This window comes from Chiloscyllium plagiosum, unplaced genomic scaffold, assembly GCF_037043375.1.
Source record: "Chiloscyllium plagiosum isolate Xiang-an unplaced genomic scaffold, Cpla_swu_hap1 HiC_scaffold_3, whole genome shotgun sequence".
Lineage (NCBI taxonomy): Eukaryota > Metazoa > Chordata > Chondrichthyes > Orectolobiformes > Hemiscylliidae > Chiloscyllium > Chiloscyllium plagiosum.
Window position 1 is genome coordinate 12094290 of NW_028270141.1, and position 19502 is coordinate 12113791.

Here is a 19502-nt window from a genome sequence, read left to right on the forward strand (position 1 = left end):
TTGTAATTCACACAATGTCATTATAGACAACACTCGTACCACGTAATCTTCTACATTGGTTTTTTAACCACCAGGTTATAGTCCAACAGGTTTATTTGGAAGTACAAGCTTTCAGAACGTTACTTCTTTGTTGGGTAGCTGGTGGGCAGGATACATAGGACACAGAATTTAAAAGTGAAAGATCAAAGTGTCATACAACTGATGCAATAAATTAGACTGACCTGGCTGTTGTACCTCCATTGTCCCTGTAGCAGAAACTAAAGGCCAAACCTTGCACCCTTGTTTTGGCTTAGTGTGAGTTGGGTCGAGTTGCTGTTTTGCAGATTGGATTCGGAGCATGTTGGTGAAGTGGAACATGGTCATGAATATTCTCTAACAGGGACCAGGTGCTGCTTGCAGGAATGGTGCAAAGTAGAGGCATTGTCTTGCCAAGGAAACAGCATCCCCTAACCGACGACTGTACACCTCCCTGACTTCATTACACTTGCACTCCCAGACTGACCAATATGGATCTACAGGACAGAACATGAACCACGCCCAGGACAGTGATCACCCCTTATCTGGAAGCCTAAGTCTGGCCAAATCGCTAGGCTGGGGTTTGGGAGGCTGCCCTTAACTTACTGTTCTGGGCCCAACCCTCACACTGAGAGGTGCCTCCATGGTCTTCAGTAATGACTACTCCCCTTTGACTTTGAGACATAGCTGCCTGTTTGCTGCAAATACAGTGTGCTAGGTATGTAAACTGCTGGAACCTGGTGTCCTTATGAGATTGACATTGCAACCTGTCATCCAGTCCGGTATCCACCCATTTGACAGAGGACTGCTGAATAGCAAGGAAGACTGCTTGTCTGACTCTGTTAACTAGCAAGGGAAGGCAGGGATACTGCATTGATAAGGCATTCAACAAGCTCTAATTCCCATTAATTAGCAGCTTGCCACTACCGAGCAAGAAACTCTCAGCAAATGCATAAATGATGTGGCCAGTTAATCCTAATGATTAGATTCCCTACAGTGTGGAAACGGACCCTTCAGCCCAATCAGTCCACACTGACCCTCCAAAGAGTAACCCACCCAGACCCATTCCCCTCTGACTAACTGCACTTAACACTATGGGCAATTTAGCACGGCCAATTCACCTCACCTGCACATCTTTGGACTGTGGGAGAAAACCGGAGCACCCAGAGAAAAACCCACGCACATACGGGGAGAATGTGCAAACTCCACACAGACAGTCACCCAAGGCTGGAATCGAACCTGGGACCCTGGTGCTGTGAGCCACCGTGCTGCCCTGAGGTCGGTCTCACTGCAGTTCTTGCCTGATTATGGTCAAAAAAAACCATCATGGCCCAGGCTATTCAGACCCTGTAAGATTCGACTCATTCAGTTATTACAGCACTGAATGGGGTCGTTCTACTGACTCTCCCCTTGCTCACTCACTAGAGGAGTAATCTAGTTACTGCCACTCCCTTGCTCTTTATTCATAACTCTGCAATTCTTTACTCCTCGTGTGCTCATCCAGTTCCCTTTTGAAACCCACATTTGAATCTTCTTCCAGCATATTCTCAGGCTCATGACACCGATATGTAACACTTACAGTGTTGTAACATTGTCTATGCTACTACAAGGTTCATAGTGGAACAGATCAGAAGCACCAGGATGAGATTTTGATGCCTGGGCTGCACTGGTCACCTTATAACCAAGGGAGAGAATGCTGCACTATTCTGGCATGTTGTGCAGCTGGAAGTAAAAGGAGAATGTCCTAGTGGGAACAACAGGTGATGAGGATCAGGACATTGGTGGCCAGGAAAGACCTGCTAGAGGTTCTGATCGAGCCATGAATCATTGATCACAAAAGAACCTAACTGAAACCTGCCTCCAGGATGAATGAGTTGGGATTGAACTATTTTTCACTGTGGAACATTTTATTGGTTAATAGATTAGATTCCCTACAGTGTGGAAGCAGGTCTTTCAGCCCAACAAATCCACACTGACCCTCTGAAGAGTAACCCACACAGACCCATTTCCCTCTGACAAATGCACCTAACACTATGGGCAATTTAGCATGGCCAACTCACCTGACCTGCACATCTTTGGACTGTGGGAGGAAACCCACGCAGTTGCGGGGAGAATGTGCAAGCTCCACACAGTCGCCCAAGGCTGGAATTGAACCTGAGTTCCTGGCGCTGTGAGGCAACAGTGCTAACCACTGAGCCATCATTATGTGGCAGCAACTGCTGATCAGTCTAATGCACATGTAGACCTAAACCAAAAACAGATTGTGCTGGAAAACTCAGCAAGTCTGGCAGCATCTGTGGAGAGAAAATAGAGTTAATGTTTCAAGGAGTCCAGTAAACCTTCTTTCTCTCTTCTTAATTAATGAGCAGAAGATGTTGGGAGAAAACTCAACATGGGCCATGTCAGAACAGTTGCCTTAGAATTGTAGAATCATATAGTACAGCTCAGCTCAGCCTGCATCCAGTCACCCCAAACCTACCAGGGTTAAATTGCAGTCTTTGCCATATAGAGCAGGCGTAGGCTATTTTACCCTTCAAGCCTGTTCTGCTATTCAATGAAATCATGATCAATGACTTAATTCCATTCACTCACATTGACTCTTGTGCATTTGGTTAACAAAGATCTTTCAAATTAACAACAGATCTGCCATCAACGTTTGTTTGTGAAAGGGTGTATTAAACACCTACTACCCTATATGTGTTGAAATGTTTCTTGATTTCACTCCTGAAAAGTCTGGCTGGGATTTTCCAAACTCTGCACCTTAGTCTGAGAGTCCCCAGACAATGAACTGGTTTCTTCCATCTACCATGTAAGCTCTGCTTAATATCTTGAACACTTCAAACAATTTTTAGCATTTTAAATTCCAGATAATCCATCCATTATTTCGATAACCTCTCCTAGTTAAGTTATCTGGATGAGCACCGGTGTTCTCTGAATGTTAAGTGCACCCTCTCCAGGACTCATTGACTTCTTAAGTTGTCATTCCTAGAACTGAGCACAATAACCCAGTTTTGATCTAATCAGGTCTTTGAAGAACCTTTATAGCAAAGGTACGCAAGCAGACTGGGAAAATCTACAAGCCATTTTAATTCCTAAATAGAAAGTCAGAACAGGAGTGTTGAGCTTTGTTATGCCATGGAAAAATTTTCAAACATCCAGACAGGCAGTTAAATCAAAGCATTTTCTGAAATATTGCTTGCCTATGAAAGAACTGAACTGGTTACAAAATAAAAATCAAAAGGACTGCGAATGCTGGAAATCAGAAACAAAAACAGAAATCACTGGAAAAGCTCAGCAGGTCTGGCAGCATCTGTGGACAGAAAGCAGAGTTAACATGTCAGGTCCAGTGTCCCTTCCTCAGAACGGATTTCTCTCTACAGATGCTGCCAGATCTGTTGAGCTTTCCCAGAAATTTCTATATATGTGACTGAATTGATTACAATATACAGTACCTCCAGCATGTTTTTTATCTCAGCCAATACACAAAAGTTTTCTTCTGATAAGTACTTTCCATTCTCACATTTTTTTCTCATACATCCAGTCTCATTCTTAGGGCATTCTTTTATTGCCGCCTGCCCTGACTTGGCTAGTCCATAAACAGGGTCATAACACAGAATGTGACAATCTGAGGAAAGAAAACAGCATTTACACAGTAATTATCAGAATACCAAAAACTTGCAAATGTGTGAGATGTGAATGTGCTTTTATTAAACTATGTTACATACAGGTCAATTTGCCAATTTATTCTGCTCCTCTTCTATTTGTACATATTATTTATTTAACTTCTTTCAAAAGTGCAACATTAATCAAATAGAATTTGACTCTCAAGACAAGCCAGCTTTTTTTTAGATTAGATTAGATTACTTTACAGTGTGGAAACAGGCCCTTCGGCCCAACAAGTCCACACCGACCCGCCGAAGCGCAACCCACCCATTCGCCTACATTTACCCCTTACCTAACACTACGGACAATTTAGCATGGCCAATTCACCTAACCTGCACATCTTTGGACTGTGGGAGGAAACCGGAGCACCCGGAGGAAACCCACGCAGACACGGGGAGAATGTACAAACTCCACACAGTCAGTCGCCTGAGGCGGGAATTGAACCCGGGTCTCTGGCGCTTATTCAAGGGATCTGGTTCCTGCGTGTTTATAAATAGGGTATGGGATATTTGGCTGAATCTTGGCCCTGAGGTGGTGGAATGGGAGGCAGGAGTGAACGTAATTCGGCAGAACGATGGCAGACGAAACTTGCCTACCTTCGCACCTTTATCCAAATTAAGTTTGGGTGGAAAGGTCCATGCTCCAGCAACGTGCCTCCAATCACACCCTTTAAGTGATCAATTAATAACCACTTAAGGGCCTATTTCTGTCTGGGCTGCAATGATTTTAGCTTCAAGCTTCATCAGAAAGCCTCTTTCTCAAACAAATGGAGGGAAACAGAAGACAATGAAGGCAAACAAGGTTAAAGATTCAAATGGATATCCTGTTGGAGAGAACAGCAGAATGTATTCAAAGTGAGCATACCTGGAAGAGAAGTTGCAGCGAATCACTTAAATTAAAGCAAAATATTGCAGATGCTGGTGATCTGAATTTTACAAAACAGGAAGTGCTGAATAAACTCAACAGATCTGGCAGCATCTGTCCAGTAAGTAACAGAGTTCACATTTTCAAACCCATATCTCATAGTCTTGAACAGAAGGGGCCTGGAAATAATGACTTAACAAAGTACAGGAGGAGTGAGGTTAACAGATGGTGGGAGTTCTCTGAGCAAAAGATGCAAGGAATGCTCATGGTAGTACAAGAGAGTTAGAGCTGCAAATTAAGTGCTAATGATAGGTGTTAATATTAGGAAAGAGGAATGTGGTTTCTGAGTAAATTATACTGAGTCTTGCTTGCTCTTCAGTGTAGTAAATATAACCTACCATTCGATGTAGTGTTGCTCCGATAATAACATCGTACCAACGATTTGGGTAAATTCTCATTTTTCTTCAATTTCAAGGTGCATTTCATTTCTACAGGTTAAATTATTTCAGTGAATGAAAACAAGTTAAGAATTCCAGATTATTTCATAAAGAAAACTGATCACTAGTTTGTTTACAAATCCTGGCGTCACAAATAGCAGTCCTCAGCCAATTCAATTCACATCACATAATATTGAAAAGAGCTGAAAACGCTGGATACTTGGCATCATCAGTGCTGAAGACCCTGCCCCCAAAACAGCCATGTCAGCAGTCTCAGTAAATGCACTGATATCTACCTGACAATGTGGAAACTTGCCCAGCTATTTCCTTCCTACATAAAAGAAAGCAAGTCCAACCTGACAAATCATAGTCCCATGAGTGCACTCTCAATCATCTGCCAATTAAGATATTATTGATAGTGTTGCCAAGAGACAATTACTCATCAATAAACTGCTCCTTGATGCTCCGTTTAGGTTTCACCAGGATCACTTAGCTCTTGAAATCATTATCGACTTCATCATATATGGACAAAAGTGCTGAATTCCATTACTGCAAGTTAATGCCCTTCACATAAAGATAACATTTGGCATCAAGAACCCATAGCAACTTAGATCAATGGGAATCAGCAGGACATTTTAGCTGTTTTCAGTCATACATAGCAAAAGGAAAACAGTTGTGTATGTTGGAGACTAATTAATTCAGCCCATCAGGACAGCACTGCAGGAGCTCCTCCTGAGCTACACCGAACCATCTTCAGCTGCTTCATTAATGTCCTCCAACATTTAAAAGGCATTTGGATGGGTATATGAATAGGAAGGGTTTGGAGGGATATTGGCCAGGTGCTGGCAGGTGGGACTAGATTGGGTTGGGATATCTGGTCGGCATGGACGGGTTGGACTGAAGGGTCTGTTTCCATGCTGTCCATTACTCCATTACTCTATTATGCTTTTCAGATAGGAGGCCTGTGACCAGAGATGTGCCACAAGCATTGGCACTGGGTCCACTGCTTTTTGTTATTTAAATAAATGATTTGGATGTGAACATAGGAGGTAGAGTTAGTAAGTTTGCAGATGACACTAAAATTGGAGGTGTAGTGGACAGTGAATGTAAGGTATAGGGTTAAAATTGTGCAGAATAATGGAACAGGTGTTGCTTCTGCAAAAGCTTACATTATAAAATTAGACTGCGCATGCCAATTCTAAACAGTGAGAAGCGAAAACAGGTAGAATTATCTATGACTAATAGGGCAGAGCGACCGTGCAGCAGGATATACCAGGCATAGGGAAACAGAAGAAGTGAAAACAGATAGAATTATCTATGACTAATAGGGCAGAGTGACCGTGTAGCGGAATGTACCAGTAACAGGAGAATAGTGTGCCAGTCGCAGGAGGGATGTGGCCAATGGATGGAATTTAGTTTGGCACGATGATCGCACGAAGACAGCAAACTAGGCCAGGATAGTCATATATAAGGAATGAGATAAACAAGAGGAAGGGGTGACAGGCTTAGAGTAATGGGAGAAGTAAACAGAGGCGGAGAGAAGCTAGACAAAGGTGGAGTGAAGCTAGAGCTTGTGATAGGCCACGCGCTACAATAAAAGTAACCAATGGGGTGAAAGGGGAGGACTGAGAGACGCAGCTGAACAGCATAAATCAGAATGTAACCCTCGTTAGATGCTTACTCGTTAGGCACCCGTTCTTGCAAGTACGTATCAATAAAATCCGCTGCTTCAGAATTTGACTCGAACTGAAATTTATTAATATGTGAGTTTTGTTTCTTACAGTGAAGAAGGTTACCTCAGAGTACAACAGGATCTTGATCAGATGGGCCAATGGGCCAAGGAGTGGCAGATGGAGTTTAATTTAAATCAATGCGAGGTGCTACATTTGTGGAAATCAAATCAGGACAGGACTTATACACTTCATGGGAAGGTCCTGGAGAGTGTTGCTGAACAAAGAGACCTTGGAGTGCAGGTTTATAGTTCCTTGAAGTAGAGTCACAGGTCGATAGGATAGTGAAGAAGTCATTTAGTATGCTTTCCTTATTGATCAGAGCACTGAGTATAGGAGTTGGGAGGTCATGTTGCAGCTCTACAGGACATTGGTTAGGCCACTTTTGGAATATTGTGTGCCGTTCTGGTCTCCTTCTTATTTGAAAGATGCTGTGAAACTTGAAAAGGATCAGGAAAGATTTACAAGGATGTTGTTAGGATTGGAGGATTTGGGCTGTAGGGAGAGGTTGAACAGGGTGGGGCTGTTTTTCCTGGATCGTCGGAGGCTGAGGGGTGACCTTATTGAGGTTTACAAAATTATGAGGATTATGGATAGGATAAATGAACAAGGTCTTTTCCCTGGGGTGGGCGGGTCCAGAACTAGTGGGCATAGGTTTGGGGTGAGAGGGGAAAGATATATAAAGGACCTAAGGGCAACCTTTTCATGCAGATGGTGCAGCATGTATGGAATGAGCTGCCAGAGGAAGTGGTGGAGGATGATATAATTACAACATTTAAAAGGCATCTGGATGGATACATGAATAGGAAGGATTAAGAGGGATAATGGGTCAAGTGCTGGCAAGTGGGACTAGATTGGGTTAGGGTATCTGGTCAGCATGGACGAGTTGGATTGAAGGGTCTGTTTCTGCGCTGCACATCTGTGACTCTAACTCTGGGTAATGCCATTTTTGGAACTCTTTCAGCTTGACTACAAAAATCCCTCTACCTTTGGTTAATATCCAACATTACATTGTGTAAACTGCAATAGTTAGTACATTGCTAGTTTGACAAAACATGTCAATTGAAACAGATAACTGGAAGTACCATTATCTGGAATACAAATTTGAAGTTTTAGGAAAAGAAGCTTTGCCCAACCTTCTTCCCATAAATCACAAACATTTGTACACTGTCCATTTAGTTTAGAATTATGACTGCACAGATTTTGTGCTTGGAATCTTCCCATTCTGTGAATGACATGGGCTATGGAGAGAAATTTATAAAAATCAGGTGAGACGTCCAGTGAGGCCCTTCTTAACATCAAGGCCAAAACATTGCATTCTCTTGCTAAGCCCTTGGTATTAAGATGGGACTCTGACCAGTGAGTGGCGAGTGGCCTATAAATTATTACTTAATCTTACCTCATTAATGTGCAGTGTGCCATCTCTCACACATCAGTTAGAAACTAGATGCTGTGAATTCTTGGCATGAAAGGCCAAACAGATACCCAAAGTCTCCACCTCACTGCTTGCTCCTCCAGACCTCTGTCTTAGACACTTGACACCAGCGTCTCACGGCACGCATTATAGGTAGCAGCCACATAGATAGTGCCATCTGACATGTACCAGCCTTTCCGCATCACAAAGTACACTTCCAAACCACTTACAGTGCTGTACTCCAATGCTGCATTCTGGAGTGGACTGGTACCCATCATTGGAATGTAGCTAGCAAGAGCACTTTGTAATGAGGAGCAGGTGTCCAGCTCACAGATTGGAACAGGCCATATCTTAGGAATCACTCTCTCAGTGTTCACTCATTCACACCTTCCGGAACACTCACAGTATCCCTGCTGTGTCTACTTGTACTTTCCCCCCCCCTCAGCAGTACTTTAAAGGCTCACAATACTTCTGTCTCACCTTGCTGCTTACTGCAGACAGTCAGCTTGTCATGCTTGCATGAGTGGAGAGTGATGACATTGCTGGTAGAGTATGTTGGTAAATAGGTCCAGCAGCATCCAGAGTAGGGTCAGGTTAAATACTTCCACTTTTCCAATGAATTAAATTGCTGCAGTCCAGTAGTTTAACAAATCAAGGTAGGAACTTTGGACTGGAATGGGAGTGTTTGGAGTGGAAAAGCATCCCTAGAGTAATTAATATTCTTTAAAGGGAATAACTAAGATGTTTACTCTAAAGGGAATTCATGGCAGCACAGCTCAGACCTGTGACATGCTTCTTCTGCACAATGTGGGAAGTTACAGACATATCCAGTGTCCCTGGCAACCATGTGTGCCAGAAATGTATCCAGATGCAACTACTGGCTAACACCATTGCAGGATTGGAGCTGTACATAGGCTCACTATAGGGTATCTGAAGAGCTAACATTATCAAGGACAGCACGTTCAGTGAGGTGCTCACTCTGCAGGTAAAACTTGAACAGACAGAAAGGGGATGGATGATCGTCAGGTTCATTGCACCACAGAAGTCTCCAGTGCATAAAAACGAAGAAGATTGGCAGTGTGCTAGTGATTGGGGAATCAATAATAAAGTGAACAGACTGACATGTCTGCAGCCACAAAATAGATTTCCAGATGGCATTTTATCTATCTAGTGCCAGGGTCAAGGATATCTTGAAGAGGCTATTTGAAATGGGACTACTAATTGTATATATTGTATCAATAACACAGATAAAGAAGGATAGGGTCCTCAAAGCTGAATGTATAGTGAGTTAGGGCTTAAGTTAGTAAGTTGGATCTTAAAAGTAATAATCTCAGCAGTACTACCAGTGCTACATGTCAGCAAGCCTACGAATAACAGGATATATCAGATGAATACATGTAGCTGAATGAATGGTCTATGGGTTGGGATTCTGATTGAGGGGATATTAAGACCAGTTCTGGATATGGTGGGACCAGTCTGAACAAAATAGGCTGCAGCTGGGCAGGACTAAGGCCAATTTCTTTGGGATTAGAGATTTGAATCTGGTGCTATCAAGGAGGGTTTAAACTGGAATGGCAGGGGGATGAGAACTTTAACAGGGAGACAGAGAAGGTGGAAACAAGGAGAGAAATGAAACTCAGAAAAGTAAAAAGCAACAGTGCAATGTAGAGATAAAGGGCTAAAGTAGAAAATAAAGATAACTAAGAATGTTAAAATGTTAAGTGTAAAGGTATTGTGTCTTAGTATGCAGGGCTTTCAAATAAGGCAGATAAATTAACAGTGCAAATAGATAGACATACTTATGGCACAATTGCAATTACAGACATATGACTCGAGGGTGACCAAGGATGGAAACTGAACATTCAAACGTATTCAATATTTAGGAAGGACAGACAAATAGAGAAAGGAGGTGGGCTGGCATTGTTTGATCTAATTCACGCCTGGGATATTGTGTGCAGATTGGTCTCCTGATCTAAGAGAGGATATATGAACTGGAGGGGTAGAAATGTCCTGAGTGGGAGATTTGCTCGTGTGATTCAGGAGGGTTGAAACTAATTTGGCAGGGTGGGGTGGGAATCAGAGCCACATGTCTGAGAGGGGGTCAGTTGCAGACGTGACAGTGACAGGATATATTGAATCTAAAAGAAATGTTTCTCAAGCGATGGAACAAAGGGATTGGTTAAAGTGTGTCTGCTTTAATGCAAAGAGTGTCCGAAATAAGAGTGACGAACTTAGAGAATGGATCAGTACTTGGGACTACGATGTTGTGGCCATAATGGAGACGTGGGTTTCACAGGGGCAGCAATGGTTGCTTGATGTTCCAGGGTTTAGAACATTTGAAAATAACAGGGAGGGTGGAAAAAGAGGTGGGGGTGTAGCATTGCTAATCAGAGAGTGTGTCACAGCTACAGAAACGAAGGTTGTTGGGGAAGGTTTGTCTACTGAGTCAGTATGGGCGGAAGTTAGGAACAGCGAGGGAACAGCCACCCCATTGGGGGTTTTCTACAGACCACCTAATAGCAGTAGAGAGATTGAAGAACTCATAGGTGGGCAGATTCTGGAAAAATGCCAAAGTAGCAAAGTTGTTGTTATGGGTGATTTCAACTTTCCCAATATCGACTGGAACCTCCTAAATGTAGATGGTTTGGATGGAGCCGTTTTTGTCAGGTGTGTTCTGGAGGGTTTCCTTACTCAGTATGTAGACAGACTGACGAGGGGAGAGGCCATCTTGGATTTAGTGCTCGGCAATGAGCCAGGACAGGTGTCAGATCTCGCGGTGGGACAGCACTTTGGTGACAGACATCACAACTGCCTCACATTTAGCATAGCCTTGGAAAGTGAAAGGAGCAATTACCGAAGGAAGATATTCAATTGGGCAAAAGGAAATTATGACGCTATCAGACAGGAGTTGGGAAGTATAGACTGGAAGCAATTGTTCCACAGAAAGGGCACAGCAGACATGTGGAGACCATTTAAGGAGCAGTTGTGAGTGATGCACAAATTTGTTCCTCTGAGGCGGGTAAGAAGGGGTAAGATTAAGGAACCTTGGATGATGAGAACAGAGGAACTCTTGTCAAAAGGAAGAAGGCAGCTTATGTAAGGTGGAGGAAACAAGGATCCAGCACAACTTGAGAGGATTACAGGCTTACTAGAAAGGAGCTCAGAAATGGACTGAGGAGAGCCAGGAAGGGGCACGAGAAAGGCTTGGCAAGAAGGATTAGGGAGAACCCAATGGCATTTTACTCATACGTGAGGAATAAGAGAATGATCAGGGAGAAGGTAGGGCCAATCAGGGATAGCATAGGGAACTTGTGCGTGGAGTCTGAGCAGATAGGGGAAGCCCTAAATGAGTTTTTTGTTTTGGTTTTCACCAAGGAAAGGGAACTTGTTATAAATGATAACTTAGAGGAGCTGGAATACAGTCTTGACCAGATCAAGATTGATGAGGTTGATGTGCTAGAAATTTTGGAAAACATTAAGATTGATAAGTCACCAGGGCCAGACCAGATTTATAATAGGTTGCTCTGGGAAGTGAGAAAGGAGGTTGCTAAGCCACGAGCGATGATATTTGCCTCCTCACTCTCCACGGGAGTCGTACTGGAGGATTGGAAGGAGGCGAATGTTGTTCCTCTTTTCAAGAAGGGGAATAGGGAAATCGCTGGCAATTACAGACCAGTCAGTCTTACGCCTGTGGTCAGCAAAGTTTTGGAAAGAATTCTGAGGGATAGGATTTATGACTATTTGGCAAAGCATAGTGTGTTTAAAGGCAGTCAGCATGGCTTTGTGAGGGGCAGGTCATGCCTCACAAATCTTATTGAGTTCCTTGAGGAGGTGTCAAGCCAGGTCGACGATGGTCGAGCAGTGGATGTGGTGTATGGATTTCAGCAAGGCATTTGATAGGGTTCCCCATGGTAGGCTCATTCATAAAGTCAGGACGTATGGGATACAGGGAGATTTGGCTATCTGGATTCAGAATTGGCTGACTGACAGAAGGCAGAGAATGGTTGTAGATGGAAAGTATTCTGTCTGGAGGTCAGTGTTGAGTGGGGTTCCGCAGGGCTCTGTACTTGGGCCTCTGCTCTTTGTAGTTTTTATAAATGACTTGGATGAGGAGGTTGAGGGGTGGGTTAGTAAATTTGCAGATGACACAAAGGTTGGAGGTGTCGTTGATAGTTTAGAGGGCTACTGCAGACTGCAGCGCAACATAGACAGGATGCAGAGCTGGGCTGAGAAATGGCAGATGGAATTCAACCTGGATAAATGCAAAGTGATGCATTTTGGAAGTCGAACTCGAATGCTGAATATAGGATTAAAGACAGGATTCTTGGCAGTGTGGAGGAACAGAGGGATCTGGGTGTGCAAGTACATAGATCCCTCAAAGTTGCCACCCAAGTGGATAGGGTTGTTAAGAAAGCATATGGTGTTTTGGCTTTCATTAACAGGGGGATAGAATTTAAGAGCCGTGAGGTTTTGCTGCAGCTCTATAAGTCCCTGGTGTGAGACCACACTTGGAATATTGTGTCCAGTTCTGGTTGCCCTACTATAGGAAAGATACAGAGGCTTTGGAGAGAGTGCAAAGAAGGTTTGCCAGGATTCTGCCTGGACTGGAGGGCTTGCCTTATAAAGAAAGGTTGAATAGGCTCGGACTTTTTCTCTGGAGGGAAGGAGGTAGAGAGGAGACCTGATAGAGGTGCACAAAATAATGAGAGAAATAGAGTCAATAGCCTGAGACTTTTCCCCAGGGCAGGATTGACTGGTACGAGAAGTCATAATTTGAAGATATTAGGAGGAAGGTATAAAGAAGATGTCAGAGATAGGTTTTTTTACACAGAGATTTGTAAATGCATGGAATGCTTTACCAGCGGTGGTAGTGGAAGTAGAGTCATTGGAGACATTTAAGTGACTTCTGGACATGCACCTGGATAGCAGTGACTTGAGTGGCGTGTAGGTTGTTACTATATTTTACATTAGGATCAAGTCTCGGCACAACATCGTGGGCCAAAGGGCCTGTTCTGTGCTGTACTTTTCTATGTCTATATCTATGTCTATGTCTATTTGTCATTGAGAGAATGCAGCGCAGATTCACTAAGCTGCTACCGGAGTTTGGCAGGACTGGACAATGAAAAGAGATTGGTTCAATTGGTCCTGTCTTCACTAGAGTTGAGAAGAATAAAAGTTGATCTGATTGAAACATATAAAATTTTAACTGGAGAGAGCAGATGCAGGGAGAGTGTTCCCCTACTCAAGGAGTCTAGAACCAGGAGTCACTCTGTCAGGGTACAGGATAGGAAAATTAGGACTGAGAAAAGGGAACATCTTTTCACTCACAGGTTTGTCAACCTATGGAATAGTCTGTAACAGAAAGCCAAGACATTGAACATATTCAAGAAAGAGATTGATACATGTTTAGATAATAAAGGCATCAATGGGCATGGGAGAACGCGTTGGTATAGAGGATCAGTCATGACCATATTGAATGGCAAACCAGAGAGCAATATATCTGCTCTTACTCCTAGTTTCTGTGTGTCTGTGTTTCTATGACCCTTGACCATAACCAAACAGGAATAGCCTGAACTGACTGAGCTGCCCAAACAGCCAGATGTCTACTACATAAATTTAGTGTTGTTGTTGTAACTGATTATACTACCTCATGCTATTGTTCAAAATAGAGTAAAATTCAAACTTGAGCAGGAGTTTGGTACCAATGGTACCATATTTTAAGTGTCTAACCTCTGTTATTTGCAAGGTATTGAATATGCTGATGCTAAGATAATAGGAAATTATTTTAGGTTTTACAATAGTACTTTAATCACTGGACAATATAAATGGATGAATTTTACTTCTTACCAGTGTTTGCAGCTGTCGGTACAGAATTTTTATCCTTTAGGCAAAAGTCACCCTACAAACGGTACAAATGACCAACAACATAAGAATGAAGGATTTGGTTTTCGAATACTTGACATTTTTCTATAGATTTCATGTGGCAGAAAACAGAAGGTAAGACAACAATAATTCTTCATGATTAATTTGGATAGGTATCCAACAATATTCAGAATGGCCAATCAGAAAAGCCATCCAATTTCAAGCAATCTAATCAAATAAATTATTTTAAGATGGTCAGTGAAACTACTGACGAACCAGTTAACGGCCGTTTAAAAGATCTGAAAGAGATCCTCAAGCAGATGAAAAGTTATGTACAACATACGTACCAACATATACCATGTAGCACACATTATGTTCAAATGCAATTTACTTGGATAATGAATCATATTCAATACCAGAAATTTTCACAGCTCATATTGAAATGTATATGCAGTATACTAGATTACTAGATTACTTACAGTGTGGAAACAGGCCCTTCGGTCCAACAAGTCTACACCGACCCGCCGAAGCGTAAACCACCCATACCCCTACATTTAGCCCTTTACCTAACACTACGGGCAATTTAGCATGGCCAATTCACCTGACCTGCACATCTTTGGATTGTGGGAGGAAACCGGAGCACCCGGAGGAAACCCACGCAGACACAGGGAGAATGTGCAAACTCTACACAGTCAGTCACCTGAGTCGGGAATTGAACCCGGGTCTCTGGTGCTGTGAGGCAGCAGTGCTAACCACTGTGCCACTGTGCCGCCCACTATACTGTATTTAGTTCATCATTATACCAGTGGAAGTAGGGTTCCCCAGAAACTGCAGTTCTACTAATTCTCTCCATTGTTTCCTGTCATCAATAGAAACATCAATACAACCATATTAATTAATCAACCTGTTTTTAAAAAATCCTGGGATGTGGGTATTGCAACATTTATTGCTCCTCCTTAATTGCCCAGAGGGCAGCAAAGAGTCAATCACAATACTGTGGGTCTGGAGTTGCAGGTATGCCAGACCAGGTAATGATAGCAGGTTTCCTTCCCTAAACCAGTTGGGTTTTTATGACAATCAACAGAAATTACAGGTCACCATTAAGTCAGTTCTTTATTCCAGATTTTATTGAATATATATGTCACCATCTGCCTGGTGGGATTCAAACCCATAGGCTTAGAACAATAGCTTAGAGTTCTGGAGGGTTAGTCCAGCGATGTTACCATTATTTCCCTGGTATCCTTTATGTGGGATTCTTTCATGGATTCAATCATAATGCAATTAGTGCCTTCATACCATCTGTCAGATTTTATACCATTTTGGTTTAATGTTTCCATCAAACTCTACATATTCTTTTGTCTGCCAACCTCATAGAGAATACTATATTACATTTGCTTGCTTTGCCTGTGATGTTTCATTATTTGGCACTTTATTCCCTTCTGTATTCAGCTGATTTGCTCCCCATTCTTTCTGGCAGACCACTAAACCCAAGCAACATTCTCCTTGTGTCCGCTTGGGTTTCCTCTCAGGTGTTCCAGTTTCTTCCTACAGCCCATAGACGTGCAGGTTAGGTGGATGGGCCATGCTAAGTTACCCATAGTGTCCAGTGATTTGTAGGTTAGCTGGATTAGCCATGGGAGAAGCAGGGATAGGTTGGGGGGTGGGTGGTGAGGGGGTGTGGTGAGTCTGGGTGGGATGCTCTTTGGAGAATGGCCTGTTTCCACACAGTTGGGATTCTATGATAAAATGTTCACCCTTGCAGGTAATGACATAAAGGAGAATGAGGTTTTGTTCGTAATTTCATTTATAGACGTGCACTGACTAAATCTCAACATGTTGTGATAGCTGCCCTACGCATCCTCTATGTCATTCAATCAAATGGTATTTTGGAAATTTTTGAGAAAATAATTTTGAGAGCCAGCTTTGATAGCTATCAGCTAAATTGCACTGTAACCACATCTTTGTCGTATTATAGATATCTCCTTCCATAGATCTGGGTAGCCTACCAGAAATATGTAACATTGCTCTGTGGAAAATCAGCAAGGATCGCGAGTGCCACACTTGCATTGGACCCGATTAATTTTAAATAGAAAGACCATTTACTCACGAATGACTGAGACTTCAAAGGTGGTATCAGAAGAGAGACTGCCACAATTACAAGAAGCATCGCCTCCATGGTTTTGAGATTTTCCTGGAAGAAATGCTTTATGAACTCAAATGTTAACCTGAATAATGAAAATGTAGGTTAGCAATTTCCTCAAGGAGGAGAAAGTGAGGACTGCAGATTTCGTCAAGACAAGTTTCTTACCACACAACAGCGAGCTGCCAATTAAAGAGGATCAAAATTTGTTATCAATATTAATTAACCACCTCATTAATATTCAGCTTCTGAACTTAGCAAACACGCTGAACAAATAGACATCAAAAATTCTCAACATGGAGGTGGGAGCAGGTACCTTGTGATAAAGCTCAATACCAGCTGCAAATAACCTCTGTCTTGCTCAGCGCCAGATAGCATCTCCAACAGACTCTGCAGTGGATCAGAGAGGTGTGTAGTGGGAGGGATTGATAAATGTCAGATGTCAATGATTGGGGATGTAGATAGTGCCTATTAATCACAGGGTTTTGTGAGCACCCAGGTATGCTCAGAGTGAGTGAGCACCACGACAGCAAGAGTTGAGCCTAGAGATCCAACTGTAATGACAATGGCACAGCTCCAGCATTAAAGAGTAGATGTATCCTACACATGGATTGCAGGTTTGCCAGAATGATTGTTAGAAGCTGGTACATAATGGATGCAATATCCATGAAAATGGGGTACATGTAACCGGTGCCCTTGGAGTGTGCCCTGAGATGTTGGTGCACAATGTCTTACATGAGGTTATTCAGAAAAAGCAGTGAGCTGACTTCGTCAGGTAGCTGCTTTGATTTCCATATCGAGAATTCTCAATGTCTAGCTTGTTCAGTACACTTGTAAGATACGTTAATGAGGTCAATTGCCCCATCAACAATTTGTTTACCAAGTAATAATCCCCCTGAATTGACAACTCGTCACTGCCTGGTGAGAAACTCACCACACCACTTGTGAAAGGTATAGATGGCACGATGGCCTTCTGTCACTGAGACGGATCTTGCCGGACTTGTTTTGTCCGATTCTGTCACACATCTTGCCATAACCCATGTTGTTTGTACCTTCATAAGATTTTGCCCAATGTTTCTCTCACTCACTCTCTCGTTGCTGAAAACAAGTCATAAGCAAAGTTGCTGTTGAAGGAAACTACAATAAACTCCTTTCAGCTAACTGCAAAACCAAAAAGCTCCAAACAACTGAGGAGAAAGTGAGGTCTGCAGATGCTGGAGATCAGAGCTGAAAATGTGTTGCTGGAAAAGCGCAGCAGGTCAGGCAGCATCCAGGGAACAGGAGAATCAACGTTTCGGGCATAAGCCCTTCTTCAGGCCTTCTTGAAGAAGGGCTTATGCCCGAAACGTCGATTCTCCTGTTCCCTGGATGCTGCCTGACCTGCTGCGCTTTTCCAGCAACACATTTTCAGCTCCAAACAACTACTTAACTTCCAAAGTCAGTGCAATTGGAATCATCCACTTTATTAGCCACAATGTTTCACAATTCATTTGTCTTGGACAAGCCAAAGTCTGATTCCTATGTTCTCATTCTATTTTTACTTTTTAGATTCGCATCTCATTTCTAATGTGTAAGTGACATTATATTATCTATTCTTGAATTTTACTAGCTAATAAATTCAGTCTTTCTTTAATTTGAGAAAGCCTGGTTACATTGACACCTTTTAAAACAAAGTTATACCTATTTTTCTCTAATCATCCAGTTTAGAGATGCTATTACACACCTCGAGAGCCGGTGGGACTTAAACCAGACCTCCATGGTCAATGGGTAGGGACACCACCGCTGCACCAAATATTTGGGCAGGTAAAGGTATCCACAGGGGAAGTGATTGTTTTTATTAATTGACCTTGTTGCAACTAAACAAGATGGAGACGTTATGTAAGAAAAGAGGGCAGTTCATTCCCACTCACACAGGAGCATAACTATTTAGGGGCATCCCAGCTGGAAGTGTAATGAATTAGGGATCTTCACCCTGGGCCAACTGTAACATTTGAATGCATCAAGATCCAATAATATTAAATAAGACAAATGACCATCAAATTATAGAGTCACAAACCCTTCGGTCTAACTTGTCCATGCCAACCCAAGTTTCCCAAACTAAACTAATCTGATTTGCCTATTCTGGGCTCATATCTCTCTAAACCTTTTTCATTCATGTATCAATCCAAATGTTGGTTCATCTGTTTTTTCTTATATTGTTTAAGCAATAACTGTTAGTTAGAACTATAATATGAAGAGACAAAGTTGACCCAGTAAAGTTCCCTGTGACTGAATAAATCCTATTTAAAAACTGATTTTTTTTAACAAATATTGATTATACATCAGAAATGAATGTTTGAATAATTTAACTGACCATAGAGAACAAATCAATTATTGAAGTTAGCATCATAAAAAAGAAGTATGTCATTTGCAATGCTGGAAATGTTGCTTTGCAAAACCTGTGAGTTTGATTCAAGGGAATTTTAATTTTTAAAATAATATAGCAATCAATTTTATTCAATCACATTTTAATAACACTGGTTGTTTGGATTAAGAGACTCATTCGTGTTGCATTTATTAACTACTCAGAAAAAATGAACACACCATAAAACAAAGCCAATAGAATAACTTATACTCACAGCTTCCTCGGGTACTTCTGATCTTTTTGTTAGACTGTAGAGACAACAAGCCAGTAGTTTTGTGATTCTCAATCTAGTGTGATTGCCAGGCATAAGCAATGCCTATAGGTGATGAAATATGGCAACAAACTAATAATCTAATTATATAAGCCAATGCACAATGTACTTAACTACCAGAATAACCTCAAACAAATAAAATGTTATCTCACGCAAAGGTATGAAATACATTTGCATTTTGTATCAACCTTTGCAAATATATGTTCCACTATTGGGGAATTTCAACATTGCATCATGCTTCTATATTAACTTATTAATTAGTGGGCAGAAATTAGGTAAAAGGTCCTTTTTGAAGATGGCATCAGGTGAATAAAGTAGTTCTACAGGGGTTTGATTTGGGAGCAGAACTATAACTGTTATACATTAATAATATGAATGAAGGAACCAAGGGTATTGTTGCTAAGTTTGAAAATGTCACAAAGATGGGTGGAGGAAGAGAAAGTGGAGAGGCTGCAGAAGGACCTGGACAGGTTAGGAAATGGGGCAAAGAAGTAGCAGATGGGAAAATGTGAGAAAATGCACTTTGGTTGGAAGAATAGAGATGTAGACTATTTTTAAAAAATGGAGTAAAGCTTCAGAAATCTGAAGCACAAAGGGAATCTGAGTTCAGGGTCTTTTGAAGTTAGCATACAAGTTCAGTTGGCAGTTAGGAAGGCAAATGCAATGATAGTATAGTATCTCTGGAATGATGAAGCTGTTTAA

General features: G+C 42.0%; 1 protein-coding gene across 1 annotated transcript in view; it reads right to left on the bottom strand.

The window, feature by feature from the left end:
- The window catches only part of LOC122540913 (adhesion G protein-coupled receptor F5-like), a 33315-nt gene extending 14480 nt beyond the window's left edge, over positions 1-18835 (bottom strand). The window contains exons 1-5 of the mRNA XM_043677206.2: positions 18744-18835; positions 16093-16176; positions 13971-14022; positions 4941-5030; positions 3468-3640 (exon numbers count right to left, since the gene is read on the bottom strand). Coding sequence (XP_043533141.2) covers positions 3468-3640; positions 4941-5030; positions 13971-14022; positions 16093-16161 — 384 coding nt within the window. The 5' untranslated portion in view covers positions 16162-16176; positions 18744-18835. The remainder of the gene's footprint in view (positions 1-3467; positions 3641-4940; positions 5031-13970; positions 14023-16092; positions 16177-18743) is intronic.
- Between the last annotated feature and the right edge of the window lie 667 nt (positions 18836-19502).